The sequence below is a fragment of the Salmo salar genome, chromosome ssa19, assembly GCF_905237065.1.
Source record: "Salmo salar chromosome ssa19, Ssal_v3.1, whole genome shotgun sequence".
Taxonomy (NCBI): Eukaryota; Metazoa; Chordata; class Actinopteri; order Salmoniformes; family Salmonidae; genus Salmo; species Salmo salar.
The window spans coordinates 57,280,584-57,297,440 of NC_059460.1; the positions used below are offsets into that span (position 1 = coordinate 57,280,584).

A 16,857-nucleotide genomic window follows, 5' to 3' on the forward strand; every position below is an offset into this window, starting at 1 on the left:
TGAAGGAGAGGAGACAGGTTAAAGAAGGATTTTTAAGCCTTGAGACAATTGAGACATGGATTGTGTATGTGTGTCATTCAGAGGGTGAATGGGCAAGACAAAATATTTACAGTAAGTGCCTTTGAACATGGTATGGTAGTAGGTGTCAGGCGCACCGTTTTGTGTCAAAACTGCAACACTGCTGGGTTTTTCATGCGCAACAGTTTCCCGTGTGTATCAAGAATGGTCTACCAGCCAAAGGACTACCAGCCAAAGGACATCCAGCCGACTTGACACAACTGTGGGACGCATTGGAGTCAACATGGGCCCGCATCCCTGTGAAACGTTTTTGACACCTTGTAGAGTCCATGCCCCGACAAATTGAGGCTGTTCTGAGGGAAACAGGGGGGGTGCAACTCAATATTAGGAAGGTGTTCCTAATGTTTGGTAAACTCAGTGTATGTTGCCCTAAGAGTTGCGCAAATGTAACAGTCTTTGCTTCCGTCCCTCTCCTTGCTCCAACCTGGGCTCATACCAGGGATCCTCTGAACCCATCAACAACTGCCTCCCATGAAGCATAGTTAACTATCGCTACACAAAAGCCACGGCCCTTGCAGAGCAAGTGAAACAACTACTTCAAAGTCTCAGAGCAAGTGATGTCACAGATTGAAATGCTACTATCTAGCTAGCCATTTGACACCGGTTACATCTTATTTAAAATGATTCCCAGCTGTAATGGCTGCCAAAATACTTCCACAAAGTATTAACTCCGGGGTGTGAACACAAATGCATTTTATACATGTTATTTTTTCTTGTGGAACACTTTCCAAAATTTCCTTTAACTTTGAAAATGTGGAGTTTATTTAATCCCTTTTTAGATGCAATTTTAAGGCATGGGGGGAGTTGGATGTGTAGACTTTCACTAGGCACTGTACCACTCATCATTTGGAAATACATTAAAATACTGTACATCAACAGAGTGACACACAAATAATATCTTACTTAAAGGCCCAGTGCAGTCAAATTTCAGTTTTCCCTGTGTTTTTTTGTATCATATTGTACAACAGCTGATGAAACTAACACTGTAAAAGTGGGAAAAATGTGATCAGTGTAACTTTCTGATAGTTGCCCGTTGAAAATACAATTTACACAGGACCTTCTAATCTGCAGGTTTTGCATGGGTGGAGTTGTCTTGCATGGTGACATCCCCAGGCCGTATAAGTTGATAGACCAATAACAAAAAAAGTGACAAACCTCTCTGCCAACAGCTAGTTTTCAAGTTACATTAGGCACCCCCAATTAGACCCCTCGCTCAGACCACTCCTAGACAGTCCTCTGAAACTTCTTGTTTGTGAAACAATTATTATAAAAAAAAATTACATTTTAATTTAAAACTATTACACTACGGTACTTAATTGTTACCCAGAAATTATTCGATATTAAGATAAAAATGGCTGCATTTGGGCCTTTAATCTGAATAAATATTTACAACATGTGGAGGTAACTCTACTGGGTCATTTAAGTGAATGAGGAATGACACCTGCATAGATGGACTAGACCCTGTGGTCTCATTATGAGTTAGGTGTGTGCAGTCTGTACTCTTGTCCAGGGTTGCCGTTGTGGTATGACAATGCAGTTGAGCGAGAGACTCTGGTGTCATGGAGGTGTTCCGAGCATGCTGTCTTGAACTTTGAGTCTGTGGAGATGGAGTACTATCAGGCTGGACTCCTGTTGGTGGTGTAGAAGCTCCATTGTTCTCTGGAACTGTGGCGATGGAGAATGGTTCTACTCTTGTCTCGGTTAGTCACTGTCCACAGCACACCACCTCCATCTCCATCCTACAGCTTCGCAGTTTCTTCACAAGCTCTGTCTTCACCTGCAACCAACAGAGGAAACAACATTCTTCCCTCCCTTCAACTGAAATGTGTGAGTTTGTCCTTGCTGGTCACTGATGCACGGTCTACTATTCTTCATACAATTCTACTCCCTCAGTAAATGACAGCCTGTCTTTTTGCAAAACCAATTTTTAATCAAAGGATGTTGGATTGATGCATTTTTCCTACTCAGGAAGGGCGATTACAGAGCAAAAGAGGACATCTGCAACTATACATGAGAATGGAAGAAGCTACCTGCTCCCGGATCCACGAGGGGGCTAAAGGGGGCTTTGGCGCAAAAAATTCTCTGTATCTCCGTTGCGCTGTGTCAGCACAATGGACAGGGAACGCCGTGGTGTGTGTAGGGCGGCTATGAGAAGTCGCTGGGTGGTAAGATATGACTCCTTTTGGTTTACATAAAAAGCAGGGGAAAATGCATGCGTTCCTAAAACACAGAAGTAAGACTCAAGGCTGCAAGGTTGCGGAGGACAGTGACAGACCCCGGCTTTAAGTTTACAGCCACCATGGTGCACAGAACCCTCAGTCTCCTCGATCCTGCAAACAAATTACTCCAGGCAAAAGCAACGGATCTTTACACTAGAGTCAAAGTGGTCCACAGTGTATTGGAGTGTGTCAAGAAGCTGTGCACCACCACCAGCTCCAAGCAAACAACGATGTTACAGTATATAAGTACAAACCTCCAGGCCTACATGATGGCCAGTACAGTAGGCCAGCAGGACTGAGGAGAAGAGACTGAGTGGAAAACACCGTTCTTCAGCACGTTGGATACTGTCATTGGTGAAATGTCAGAACTGGTGAAGGCCCTGTGTGCCTTTGACCCAGAGAGCCATGACTTTCTAAATTAGTTAAAAGGTGAACCCACTGCTGGATCTATGCAAAACAGATTTGGTGGAAGCTGAGTTTAGTGCCGTTCACTATGTTTTGCAGACTGAAATCGCCCGCTCTGGCTCCAATGAGGACAAATTGACCCCACTTGATATCCTGCAACGATTCTCTGGGCCTTTTTCCGCTATTCCGACCATGCTTACTACACTGAAACATGGACTGACTTTTTGGGCGTCCAATCAGAACAGAACAAACACGCTACTCCCGAGGAATGCTCAACTAATCTAACTGGCATTTGAGGGGGATCTCACAAGAAGACTTCGGGGAATGATCGATTGATCGATTATTCAGGAAATTCCACAGAGCATCAAGGAAGCTGCAACCCTTTTGAAAACGTAAGATTGTTTCAATCTAGCTGGTTGGTTTTGATCAAAATCATGCTTTAGGGTTTAGGGCGCTGTCCATGGTGTTGATGGAGCGCAGCGAGATGTTGTGGCATTGAACCTGTCACTTCTTGGTCAAAAGCAGTTCTCGAACTTTTATGTTTACTATGGTGTAGCGTAATGCAAGCTGAATTCCATATCATTCCAATGTAAGAACCCAATGACGCCCCTGGGTATAGCTACATATCAGTATGTTTCATCATAGAAATAGATAACCAGAATCAAATTGAGCCTTTCTTCGTAGCCTATTGGTTTTCGCTGCTGTAAATGGAACTGTACGTATTGGAAACGTGTTTATGGTAGGCTGGCATTGCTTAATTGATTATGTGGGTCGAATTTGATTCACAGAAGTGTATTCACAACCTGTTGCCATATCACAACCTGTTGCTGAACTCATGAGCGAGCAGTATGATTTTCCATGTTTGAAGCAGCCCTGTATAGACCTATTTGTTTGGCAAGACAGCTGTGCATGGCTGCATCTCACTGTAGTAGGCTATGTTTTGGTTATTTGGATCTCCATTCGCCTTTTGTTTACTGTGTTTGTTCACTGTTAATGTAACTAGCCTAAATATAGATTGTGTCATGCGGTTATCGATCTGACATATTGTTTACTAAGCCTACTACTTGGTTCCGCTGTTTTGTTCTGGTCGCATTCTGACACGTCCTGACCAGTAAAGGGGTTATTTGTTATTGTAGTTTGGTCAGGACGTGGCAGGGGGGTGTTTGTTTTATGTGGTTCGAGGTTTGTTGGGCTATGTACTTATGTAAGAGGGGTGTTTGTTTTATGTGTTCCGGGGTTTTTTGGTCTATGTTCTATGTTAGTGTACTTCTATGTTCAGTCTAGTCTATCTATTTCTATGTTTAGTTCATTGGATTGACCTTCAATTGGAGGCAGCTGTTCCTCGTTGCCTCTGATTGAAGGTCCTATGTATAGGGGTGTTTTTGTAATGGGATTTGTGGGTAGTTGTTTCCAGTTTTGTGTCTGTGCACCTGACAGGTCTGTTTACTGGCGGTCGTTGTTTTGTATACGTGATTTGTTTGTTTTTCCCTTCTTTTGATTTAATAAAGAAGATGAGTATACACATTCCCGCTGCACCTTGGTCTAATCCTTACGACACCCGTTACTCATTCATTTATTCATTCGCAGTTGTGTCGTATTCTAAGCAAAACTGCTATTCAGTATTTGTTTGCACGCATGAATAACTAGGCTACTACTATTTTGGTAAGACAACTATGTGTATCACTGCATTCATATAGGCTGCTTGTAAAAGATGAATTTCCCTATCTATCTTGTAGCCAATATTCATTACCAAAACGGGCTAGCTGTATGGCGTGGTCCATTGTGCTGATAAAGCGCAGCAGAGATTTCAGATTTCAAAAGCACTCAATGATCTTGGAGTCTCAGCATTTGAACTTTGTTTATTGTGGAATAGCGTGATTATATAAGCAGAATTCAATATCATTCCAATGCAAGAACACCCCCAAAATGTAGCCCCCTCGCCGATTTCAACTGCCCCTGTAGTCACTTTATCCTGGGGCCGGGTCTGAAGCTACCGCACATTAGAATGAACAAGTCTGATGTTCAAAAGGCATTCATCTAATAATACTAGTTGCCCATTCTTAAAGTAATTCAGAATGTCATTAACATTTCTTTCAGACACTAGCGAACCTGTCAGATACTTGTGACCCATCAGACATCACATCATACCATTTACAGCAATTGTCACAGATAATAGAGGTAGCCAAATTAGTCTTCAATCAGGGATGTGCAGTTGGCAGTAAGTGTGTGCGTTTGTAACAGCATAGCTTCCGTCCTTCTCCTCGCCTTGAACCAGGGACCCTCTGCACGCATCAACAACTGACACCCACGAAGCATCGTTACTCATCGCGCCACAAAAGCCGCGGGCCTTGCAGAGCAAGGGGAACAACTACTTCAGGTCTCAGAGCAAGTGACGTTACCTGATTGAACCGCTATTAGCGTGCACCACCGCTAACTAACTAGCCATTTCACATCGGTTACACTCACCCCCCTTTTGACCTCCTCCTTTTCTGCAGCAACCAGTGATCGGGGTCAACAGCGTCAATGTAACAGTATAGCTTCCATCCCTCTCCTCGCCCCAACCTGGGCTTGAACCAGGGACCCTCTGCGCACATCAACAACTTACACCCCACGAAGCATCGTTACCCATCGCGCCAGAAAAAACGCGGCCCTTGCAGAGCAAGGGGAACAACTACTTCAGGTCTCAGAGCGAGTAACGTTACCCGATTGAAACGCTATTAGCACGCACCACCGCTAACTAACTAGCCATTTCACATCGGTTACACGTTACAGCTTATATAGGAAAGGATGGGGCACCTCAGGGGGAGCATGTGATGAGTTTGATGGATGGAAAACAATAGAAAAACAGAACATAACAGAAAAAACACAATAGAATCTTACAAACCTCTTTGTTACAGTAGCAGTACAGCACAGCCACCAGAAATCCCTATAGAGACAACGCTTGGGTTAAAACAGAACATTGATAGGCTTCACTTGCTAGGTAATAATGCAAGGCTATGGTTTGTTGACCTGGGTAACCTGGTTTTCAGGTTCCTCACCTGAAATGAGTTGAGGAAGAGTGTGAAGAAGACCTTGATGTAGCGCAGGATGCCAGTGGTCTGCTCATCAGTGGCGAAGATGAAGATGACCTCATGGATGCCAAATAGAGGGATGAGGGTCAAGGTCGCCTTGGCCAAGCTATCAGGAGATAGGACATAGGGAGGCAATTTGTCTCACTGTCTCAACTCATTTTCCGCATGTCTTGCCCTCTTTCTTTTAATCTGCCCCTTTATCTTTCCTCCTCTCTCTGTCACCAACTATCAAATTGGATGCCACATCGGTAAAGGAAGAGGCCTGTGTGTAATATCATTATATCAGTCTCTTGTCCTTCTTCCTTACCGAAGCTTGTAGTCAGGATAGCCATTCTGATTGTTGGCACGTAGTTTGGATAGAATCACCTTCAAAATCTTCATGAAAATCAATAAGTTGATCTGTTGACAGTAGCATTTGCAATCTTTCAAAAACAAACACACATACACAGCCATGTATGACAAGTAGGCTATAAATATGCAGACCAACACTCAACAACACAATGCACTGAGACAGGCATACAAACACACACACACACACACACACACACACACACACACACACACACACACACACACACACACACACACACACACACACACACAGAGAAAAATGTACATAACAACAGAGCCAATAGCCGCCCTCACCAGTGACGCAAACAGAATGGGGAACCGTATTATCCACCAGTAGCTCATATTTTCATTGACTGCCCAGCACCTGAGGGTACCAGATTGGGACATTCATTGTTTACGCCTGTCTCTAAATCAATACAAACAACAGGCCGTGCAGTGTGCACTGATTGAGGTGACACATGGACACCCACTCACTCTTTGTTTTCTCTCAATAGCTTGGCCAACATCCAAGGAAGGACAAATAAAAGAGGGGTTCCTGACAAAAAAGACATTGAGCATTAATACGACACAGTGGGTATAAAAGGCAGAAGTGGTATTTTGGATGTAGACAAAGGATATGTTACTCACCCCAGCCGAGGCAGATATAAGGCAAGTACTTGTTGTTCTCAATTAATACGGAGGCGATGAGCACCGAATACAGGTAGATGGCCTCTCCAAAGAACCAGTAGTGATTGGCTAGAACACAATACTGCATCACCACCTGGGCCATCCTGCAGCCAATGGCAGCCTTGAGATAAATATTGCAAAGATGGTGATTACTATAATGGTCAATCAGTGATGACATTTTGCTGAGTCCAAAAACAACTCCTAGTCTCCACAGATCACGTCACCATATCCAAGGGTATTCAAGTGTTTGCAGACTTGAAGGAATAAATATGATAGGAACAAGCAATACGGTAGCTCCACCTACACTGCTCACAACCCACCTCGTGACTCAGCATTTCTCCCAGGTCGGCCTGTCTCATGATCTCCCGGCCCCAGTGACGCTCCAGCATGGTGTCCTTGACGATCACCGACACGGCTCGCAGGATGAAAGACACAAACAGGTTTGCGTGGATGTAGTTGCGGGTGCAGTGAAGCTTCCTGACGGGGAACAATAGAGGCATTTGGCCAAGAAATATTACTACCAAAAAAAATACCATCAAAGAATACTACCAAGAAATCTTCTCAAGATGTCCTTATGTTTAGTCACACTCACAAACCTTCCCATACTGTTACATCTCTATGGTTGCTTTTTCCAATACTCATCCAAAGCCTCCTTTTGGGCTTTCTGTGGTAAATATGACTTTGATGTAAGTGCTTGATTACTGGAGTAGAGATGAGTGAAGTGGACCAGTGTTTCTATTTGAAGAGCGGTGGTGAACAGAAGGACAAGTGTACCTGATACTCAGTAGAATGATGAGCGCTGAGACCAGGGTGAAGAGGGACAGGGTGTAGCCAACCGTGTATAGCATCCTGAAGCTCACCATCAACTGCTTGAACCACAGCTGTGGAAAAAACAATGCAGAGCGGTGTTACCATGGAAACTCATGTCAGAAGAGATTATGTTAAGTAGGACTTTATATACACATCTTCGTACCGACAAAGACAGAAACAACTTTTTAAATAAGCGTTGGCCGCTCCCAAATCGCTTCCTAGCCTTTCCCCTTAGCCTTAATCCATTAATGTTTGCAGATCTGTAAGGTGGAAACTCTATCATTACACTGCTTATACCTACATTATCCAGACCCGTCAGATCTGCAGACATTGAAGGCTTTGCGTTAAGGGATTGCATAAGTTGACAGTAGTACAGCCCCCCCCCAATTGACGGAACAGAAGGCTGATTTACCTGAAGAGTTCAGGGGCACAGTGCTCATTAATACCTACAAGTAAAAAACAATAGATAGTGTTTTTGTCAGGTACCTCCTGAGATGTGATTTCCTGTTCCTCTTCACACTGAGACATGTCCCTCCAGACTTCCCCATCCTCCTCCTCCACCCAGTGGCCATCAGAGCCACACCGTCGACGCACCACACCCTGAGACACTGGACATCCCGCAGACATGTCCAGTGTGTGTTCACATACGCACACATGCACGTGCGCACACACACACACAAACATAAATACACATTGAGTGCACAGACAAAAAAATTCTTTCCACAGAAACACGCATACAGCTTGTGCCCACACACACACACACGCTATTCTGAAAGCAACACGCACAAACAATGTTTCCAAATTGGCATAATTATTGGAGCTGTGTCTCAGAGTAGGAGTGCTAAAATAGGATCAGTTTTGCCATTTAGATCTGTTGGGTTCTGAGAATATGAAATGTTACTTATTCATGTCACTGATGGAGTGCTAAGGTTGAAGGTCTACACCAGAAGTTAAGGGTTATAGGAGGAAGGTATATAGTGGGTGCAACTAAGCTTGGAATGTGTTGAGTGCAGGGAAGCGATTACATGTGGCAAGCATTGAGAAGGGGAGACGGGTGGAGAGCTTAGAAACGAACAAATGTCACTGAGGGAGAGAGGGTAATGTATAACGTTTACATTATGTCCAGATATGTTATTGTTAGCCATCGGGGATCCCCTGGGAGGAGAAGAGACACAGTCTGGTATCAATAACCATGACAACCTTGAGTTGGGGAGGAGTGAGCACTTTGGGGTAGAGGTCAGGTTAGATGAAGTGAGGAAGAACAGATAACACTAAGGTTCTGTCTAGCAACAGGGAAGCATTGGCTGTTCGGTTGTGGAGGAGACTCAGCCTAGGAGAAAGGGTTAACTATCAGTGCTTGTGTGAAACGTTTTTTCTGTCTGAATTACAGCTGTAACAACCCTTTCGGAAGAATTAAACTTGGTTAAAGCTTCTCTAGTGTCTGTGAGTTACTTACTCTGAAAAATAAGAACCAAACAGATCATAATGAATATGATTATATGAACAGCACGGCTACTTTTATATGTTTTATGAATAGGTCAATATATTTCGGGGTATTATTCTGTGACATCATATCACAATTCAATAGATGACCATCGACAATACAATGTAGATGAAAGTAAAAATAAGTCAGTCACCTTTGTCAAACCAGGGCAGGTAGGAGGGACAGGACACGTTGACCACCGACCCAGGAGGACCATCTGGCCAGCAGGCGTAGCGGTCAAACGTCCTGTTACAGAACAAGCCTGGGAGACAGAGAAAGAACATAACCACGAGCGTTCCATTTGCAGACTGGTCATCCAGACTGACCAAAATAGAGTGTGCAGTGTTTAGAATGCTTTACAGGCAATTCTATCTGACCAAGGATAGGCAACTACAACTAGCTGCACCTCAATGTAAATTTACAGCGCATTTGGAAAGTATTCAGACCCCTTGACTTTTCCACATTTTGTTACATTACAGCCTTATTCTAAAATTGATTAAAACAAATTAAAAATACTCATCAATTTACACACAATACCCCGTAATGTCAAAGCAACTTAAAAACTGAAATATCACATTTACACACTAAGTATTCAGACCCTTTACTCAGTACTTTGTTGAAGCACCTTTGGCAGCGATTACAGACTAAGATCTTCTTGGATATGGCACTACAAGCTTGACACACCTGTATTTGGGGAGTTTCTCCCATTCTTCTCTGCAGATCCTCTCAAGCTCTGTCAGGTTGGATGGGAAGCGTTGCTGCACAGCTATTTTCAGGTCTCTTCAGAGATGTTAGATTGGGTTCAAGTCTGGGCTCTGGCTGGGCCACTCAAGGACATTCAGAGCCTTGTCCCGAAGCCACTCTTGCGTCGTCTTAGCTCTCTGCTTAAGGTCGTTGTCCAGTTGGAAGGTGAACCTTTGACCCAGTCTGAGGTCTTGAGCACTCTGGAGCATCAAGGATCTCTTTGTACTTTTCTCCGTTCATCTTTCCCTCGATCCTGACTAGTCTCCCAGTACATCATGCTTCACCGTAGGGATGGTGCCAGATTTCCTCCAGACGTGACACTTGGTATTAAGGCCCAAGAGTTCAATCTTGGTTTCATCAGACCAGATAATGTTGTTTCTCATGGTCTGAGTCCTTTAGGTGCCTTTTGGCAAACTCCAAGCGGGCTGTCATGTGCCTTTTGCTGTGGAGTGGCTTCCATCTGGCAATCTACCATAAATACCTGATTGGTGGAGTTCTGCAGAGATGGTTGTCCTTCTGGAAGGTTATCCCATCTCCACAGAGGAACTCTGGAGCTCTGTCAGAGTGACTATCAGGTTCTTGGTCACCTCCCTGACCAAGGCCCTTCTCCCACGATTGTTGAGTTCGGCCCGGGCGGCCAGCTCTAGGAAGAGTCTTGGTGGTTACAAACTTCTCCCATTTAAGAATGATGGAGGCTGCTGTGTTCTTCGGTACCTTCAATGCTGCAGAAATGTTTTGGTTCCCTTCCCCAAATCTGTGCTTCGACACAATCCTGTCTCAGAGCTCTACAGACAATTCCTTTCGACCTCATGGCTTGGTTTTTGCTCTAATATGCACTGTCAACTGTGGGACCTTATATATACAGGTGTGTGCCTTTCCAAATCATGTCCAATCAATTGAATTTACCACAGGTGGACTTAGGACTGTGGCAGTCAAAAATTTCATCAGCCGGTGATTATCAAGCAAATAACTGTCAGTCTCAGGGTAATTGACTGTTAATTAGCATAAACACATGTAGCATCTCCTGGCTTCCAAACATAGCCTACAAGCCACTGATGCAGACTTTTGGAACATCTACATTTGGAAAAGTCTAACAAATCCATGTATTATACCCTACACCTTCACAATAAATTCATTATTCATTTTAGACAGGTCTAAAGAAACATAATATGAAGAAAATGCACTCTATTTCAGAAGAACAGAATAGCATACTCTTGAGTTGTCCTTATGTTAGGTCTTGATCTGGCTATGTCAAATGGCTGTGTGCTATACTATCTCATTTAGCAGACAAGATTTGCTTAGAATTCTGTGGCATTATTTATATTATTTTATAGTATGAAGAATACAATTGAACAAAGCTGAATAAAATAGACTGGATATTTTCTCCAAACGATTTGAGGGAGTGCGCACATGCGGCTATTCTGTGTTGAGCTGTTATCAAAGAAATAGGTATTCCTATATGCTTAATTTAGAGTTATTAATGTAACTTTAGTTGTTCTACAAATGTTGGGCTATATGTTTTGATTTGTAATACATTGTAAAGCCGTATGATGCGACTCTAATTATGATTTTTTTTTAAAGTTGCTTCAAATGAACGAGCTCTGCTTTTTCTTTTGCACTGGCTGTACACACTTCATCAGTCTTGGCCCGGAGTGCTGCGTTGTGCCCTTCTCCAGGAGTGCTGCGTGCTCTGAAGCACCTCTCACTCACATGGCTCTCCATCACGTGATCAGGTCTCTCACAGGCGACAAGCGAAGACAGACACATCGGGGGAGCAACTGCGCGCATCCTGATCCAATTCCAAGTTGCATAATTGAAGATATTGGAAGAACTGTCGTCAGCCAAGAAGATGAGTAGGCCTAACGAACAGCAAAAGCACTAGCCTATGTCAATATACTATCCCCCATAGTACAAAAGTTGACCTATTATATTCTGTGCGAGAAATAAATATTCCAAACATAGTCTGGGACAGTTGTGGGATGCGACAGATCCCAAATGAATACAACCACTAGCATCAAAAAAACGTTTTTCACGCAATGAGGCCGATGCAACCGATCAGAACATTTAGATGAAAATGTGGATAAACGATTCGGCTATTTCTTCACATTATACGCGCAGCAATGTGCACACGGCAGTAGGCTATAAGCGCGAATGTTACATTAGCGGGAAAACACCCTTATCAAAAGTGACAGCAAATGTGATTATGCACGTAATGCTTTTATTATAAAGGTGCATTCTTAAGGTGAAAATGATCTTCCCCAAACTCACGCGCTGTTTATGTATGCCAGTTAGGCTCTACATCCCTTGTAAAGGGGATTAATGTGCTTAATTTTAATAAGTTATTTGGCCACTTCAGTTGTGATAAAAACATTTATCAAAACATATAGGCCTATGGGCTAGGCTAAATGAGATGTGTGACTATGATTAGAAAAAGTAGCAAAAAAAAAGGCATTGTTTCTTGCCTTATGCTGGGCATCATTCAAAAGGGATAATACTGTATATAATTCACAAGTGATAAGCTAATATTGTCACCTATCAGACTATTCTTGATTTAATCTTGTCTTTACATATACTAAATTATATACAGTACTGTGGACAAGTTTCAGGCAGGTGTGAAAATATGCTGTAAAGTAAGAACGCTTAAAAAATAGACATGTTAATAGATTATATTTATCAATTAACAAAACGCAAAGTGAGTGAACAGAAGAAAAATCTACATCAAATCAATATTTGATGTGACCACCCTTTGCCTTCAAAAGAGCATAAATTCTTTTAGGTACACTTGTACACAGTTTTTGAAGGAACTCGGCAGGTAGGTTGGCCCAAACATCTTGGAGAACTAACCACAGTTCTTCTGTGGATTTAGGCAGCCTCAGGTGCTTCTCTCTCTTCATGTAATCCCAGACAGACTCGATGATGTTGAGATCAGGGCTCTGTGGGGGCCATACCATCACTTCTAGGACTCCTTGTTCTTATTTACGCTTAAGATAGTTCTTAATGACTTTCGCTGTATGTTTGGGGTCGTTGTCATGCTGCAGAATACATTTGGGGCCAATCAGATGCCTCCATGATGGTATTGCATAATGGATAAGTATCTGCCTGTACTTCTCAGCATTGAAGAGAGCATTAATTCTGACCAAATCCCCAACTCCATTTGCAGAAATGCAGCCCCAAACTTGCAAGGACCCTCCACCATGCTTCACTGTTGCCTGCAGACACTCATTCGTGTACCGCTGTCCAGGCCTTCGGCAAACAAACTGCCTTATGCTACAGCCAAATATTTCACATTTTAACTCATCACTCCAGAGCACCTGCTGCCATTTTTCTGCAACCCAGTTCCTGTGTTTTCGTGCATAGTTGAGTCGCTTGGCCTTGTTTCCACGTCGGAGGTATGACTTTTTGTCCGCAAGTCTTCCATGAAGGCCACTTCTGACCAGACATCTCCAGACGGTAGATGGGTGTACCAGGGTCCCATGAAGGCCACTTCTGACCAGACTTCTCCGGACGGTAGATGTGTGTACCAGTGTCCCTCTGTTTTCTACCAATTCTGAGCTGATGGCACTGCTGGACATCTTCCGATTGTGAAGGGAAGTAAGCATGATGTGTCTTTCATCTGCTGCAGTAAGTTTCCTTGGCCGACCACTGCGTCAACGGTCCTCAACGTTGCCCGTTTCTTTGTGCTTCTTCAAAAGAGCTTGGACAGCACATCTGGAAACCCCTGTCTGCCTTGAAATTCCTGACTGCGTTGCTGGGAGAGACCTTGCTGATGCCGTATAACTATCTTGTGTCTTGTTGCTGTGCTCAGTCTTGCCATGGTGTATGACATTTGACAGTAAACTGTCTTCAGCAACCTCACCTTGTTAGCTGAGTTTGGCTGTCGTCACCCAGTTTTATTCCTCCTACACAGCTGTTTCTGTTTCAGTTAATGATTGTGTTTCAACCTATGTATTGAATTGATGATCGTTAGCACCTGTTTGATATAATTTCTTAATCATACACCTGACTATATGCCTACAAAATCCCTGACTTTGTGCAAGTGTACCTACAATAATTGATGCTGTTTTGAAGGCTAAGGGTGGTCTCACCAAATATGGATTTGATTTTTCTTCTGTTCACTCACTTTACATTTAGTTAATTGAGAAATATAATCTATTAACATGTCAATTTTTGAAAGCATTCTTACTTCACAGCATTTTTTCACACCTGCCTAAAACTTTGCACAGTACTGTCTGTGTGAAATTTGTTTTGATTTTGTTTTGATTTAGAATGGACCATTATCATGCACCTGTCTGGAAAAAATGTCATCTTATGCACTTAAATAGCGAATGGAAGACGCACCAATTTGTAAGTCGCTCTGGATAAGAGCGTTTGCTAAATGATGTAAATGTAAATGCTTTTCCCGTGGTTAATTTTCATGCCAGCCAGATAGGCTATACTCTTGTTGTAAAGATACGCAATGTGCTTAATATTAGGAAAGCTGAGAAAAAAATTGTAGGCCTAGTCTATAGAAAGTCTGTAGAAAGCTGATGGGACCCTCCTCTTATAATAGAGGCCATCACTCTGTTTTCTCGTGCCTATAGAAATGTTGCACAACATGGCCTCATGGGCTCTCATGAAGTGTTTGATTCGATTTTCAATATAATTTGCATTGATGTTAGAGTGATTATATGATTATAGGGACAATAGAGTGCTGAGTACCAGGCAGTTAGCAAGTTTGGTAGGCTACGAATGACCTGCAGCATCAGAGCTTGGAGAAGCCTAATTACCGTAACTAAACGGTCACGTTGGAATTTGACTGCCTTCATGACTCGTGACCGCCGGTGTGGCAGTAATATGGTCACCGCAACAGCCCTAGGTGGACTCCAATCAAGTTGTAGAAACATCTCAAGGATGATCAATGGAAACAGGATGCACCTGAGCTCAATTTCGAGTCTCATAGCAAAGGGTCTGAATAATTATGTAAATAAGGTATTTCATTTCATATTGTGTGTATATTGATGAGGGAAAAAATGTTTTAATCCATTTTAGAATACGGCTGTAACATTCCAAAATGTGAAAAAAATAAAAGGGTCTGAATACTTTCCGAATGCACTGTATATGTCTAAATGCCCTGTATACATAAATGCAATCTTCTACCACAGTGGTTCCCAACCAGGGGGGCTACAACCCCTGGGGGTACTTGGCCTATCCATAGGGGGTACTTGAAAAGACTTGTGAGACCATAGGCTTACTGGTAAAATGCACATGAGGGGGTACTTCAAGGGTACTCTGGGCAGGGCAAAATTCAGTTGGTTGTACAGTAATCCAAAAAGGTTGGAAACCACTGTTCTACCAGAAGCCTTCTGGCCCACTTCATAATATAAAACAACCCCAAAAAATATGCCAATGGAACCCATCCTATTTTATCCTTAATTAGTCTCGCTTGCCAGACTTATGGTACTCTACTCCCAGTTGTGTGAGAGACTATGGGAAGTTTACCAAGGAACCACTTCTAAATGCCAAATCTATTTGAGTCGAGTTGTATTCTTACCTTGAGGAAATGGCTCATAGTCAATCATCTTCACACACTCGTCTTTGTAGTGGATCCACCTCATGTAGGTCTCCTCCAGGACTTTACCACCAACCATCTCCACCTGGAAGAGGAAACAAAAAAATCAGGAAGAACCAAGAGGAAGAACCAAGAGAATAATAACAAGTACAGTACATTCTATCATACAGTATTTTCTGGTATGTGTAGATGTGTGTGTTTGGTAACACTTCGCATGTTTTATTAAAAAAAAAAAATTATTTATATGTTTGGTAACACTTTGCTCTATGCTTTTATTACTGAGTTAATGGAATAGCCTTCTTCTCTTTTGCCATCTAGTGGGATTTCAAAAACATAATTGAATGAATGAATAAAAGGTTTCATTGGAGGGGGCAGCTAAAAATGTATTGCTCTGTACGACAGTAGCTACATTCTGTCTCACCACAGTCCAACCATTAAACAATAGGTGTTTCCTGTGTACAGACTCAGCTCACTGTACACTGTACACTCATTGTACTCTACAGTGTCCAACAGTTATAAGTGGCTCTTGAGAGCACTTTGGCTATTATAGTGTGTCACGCTCAACAACACTCACGACTGTATGGTTCTGCTTAAAACAACACCACATTTGCATGTAACAGATACAGTCTCAATACAGTATTTTGTTCATATCTCACCTTTAGCATCTTCAGCAGCAGTAGGCAGGTCAGGGCCATGCCTCCCATGGTCCAACTCATCTCTGTTCGGGGGAGCTAGCTCTGTGAGGTCAAGAACAGAGCCAATAATCTCTTTATAACCATTCTGGACAAGCAGTGCAATACACATACTGCATAAAACATTGCATTTTTTTTATTCTGTGTACGACCTTATGGTAGACTGCACAAATAACAGAAAGAATAATTCACTCTGCCCTGTAATTTCTTGATATTTCTCTATACAGCACCTGGCCTCTGACCTCTCTTTAGTCAGGAATTTTATATTCATATATTTTCCTCAGAGATTCAAGGCGATCCACAGCAATATTTTCAAATAAGATAAATATCTTCCAATTATTCTGTTATTCATTTCTGTGTTTGTTTAGTTTTTTTGATTGAGATGCCGGTCAATGGGTAAGTCCTATAGATGATGGATCTTAATTTGATCACTCTTTTGTTGCTGATAAATTTCCTGCACAGCAGGAAATGCAAACTTGTAGTGTATCAAAAGTTTAAAAAGGCTTCTAAAGTTTGTAATTTCAACTTTAAAATGTCAGACGTGATTTGTCCTAACGAAAAATGTATCAACCGCTACAAAAAATGTCCAATACTTATAATCCACATAATAATTCACATTTCCTGTTGCTGCAGGATTATCTTACTGCTGTAGAAAACTGGCTCAAATGGAGATCCTACATCTGTATAGACCTACCAGTTTGATCATATTTTTAACAAGAGGAACGTTTTCCAGTTATTCTATTATTAATTTAATTTTTTCACAGAATTGAGATGGTCAGTTGGTAGCTAA

At 42.4% G+C, this 16,857-nt stretch overlaps 1 protein-coding gene across 1 annotated transcript; it reads right to left on the reverse strand.

Moving 5' to 3' along the window:
- Positions 1-393: 393 nt before the first annotated feature.
- On the reverse strand, positions 394-16,079 carry LOC106579376 (glucagon receptor-like). Its single transcript, XM_014159214.2, has 13 exons — positions 16,032-16,079; positions 15,358-15,460; positions 9,238-9,345; positions 8,087-8,208; positions 7,565-7,671; positions 7,111-7,267; positions 6,752-6,911; positions 6,599-6,659; positions 6,419-6,488; positions 6,081-6,172; positions 5,741-5,879; positions 5,587-5,628; positions 394-1,855 (listed from the first exon to the last, which is right to left on the reverse strand). The coding sequence occupies exons 1-13, from the start codon at positions 16,077-16,079 to the stop codon at positions 1,784-1,786; spliced, it is 1,281 nt and encodes a 426-aa protein (XP_014014689.2). The 3' UTR covers positions 394-1,783.
- Between the last annotated feature and the right edge of the window lie 778 nt (positions 16,080-16,857).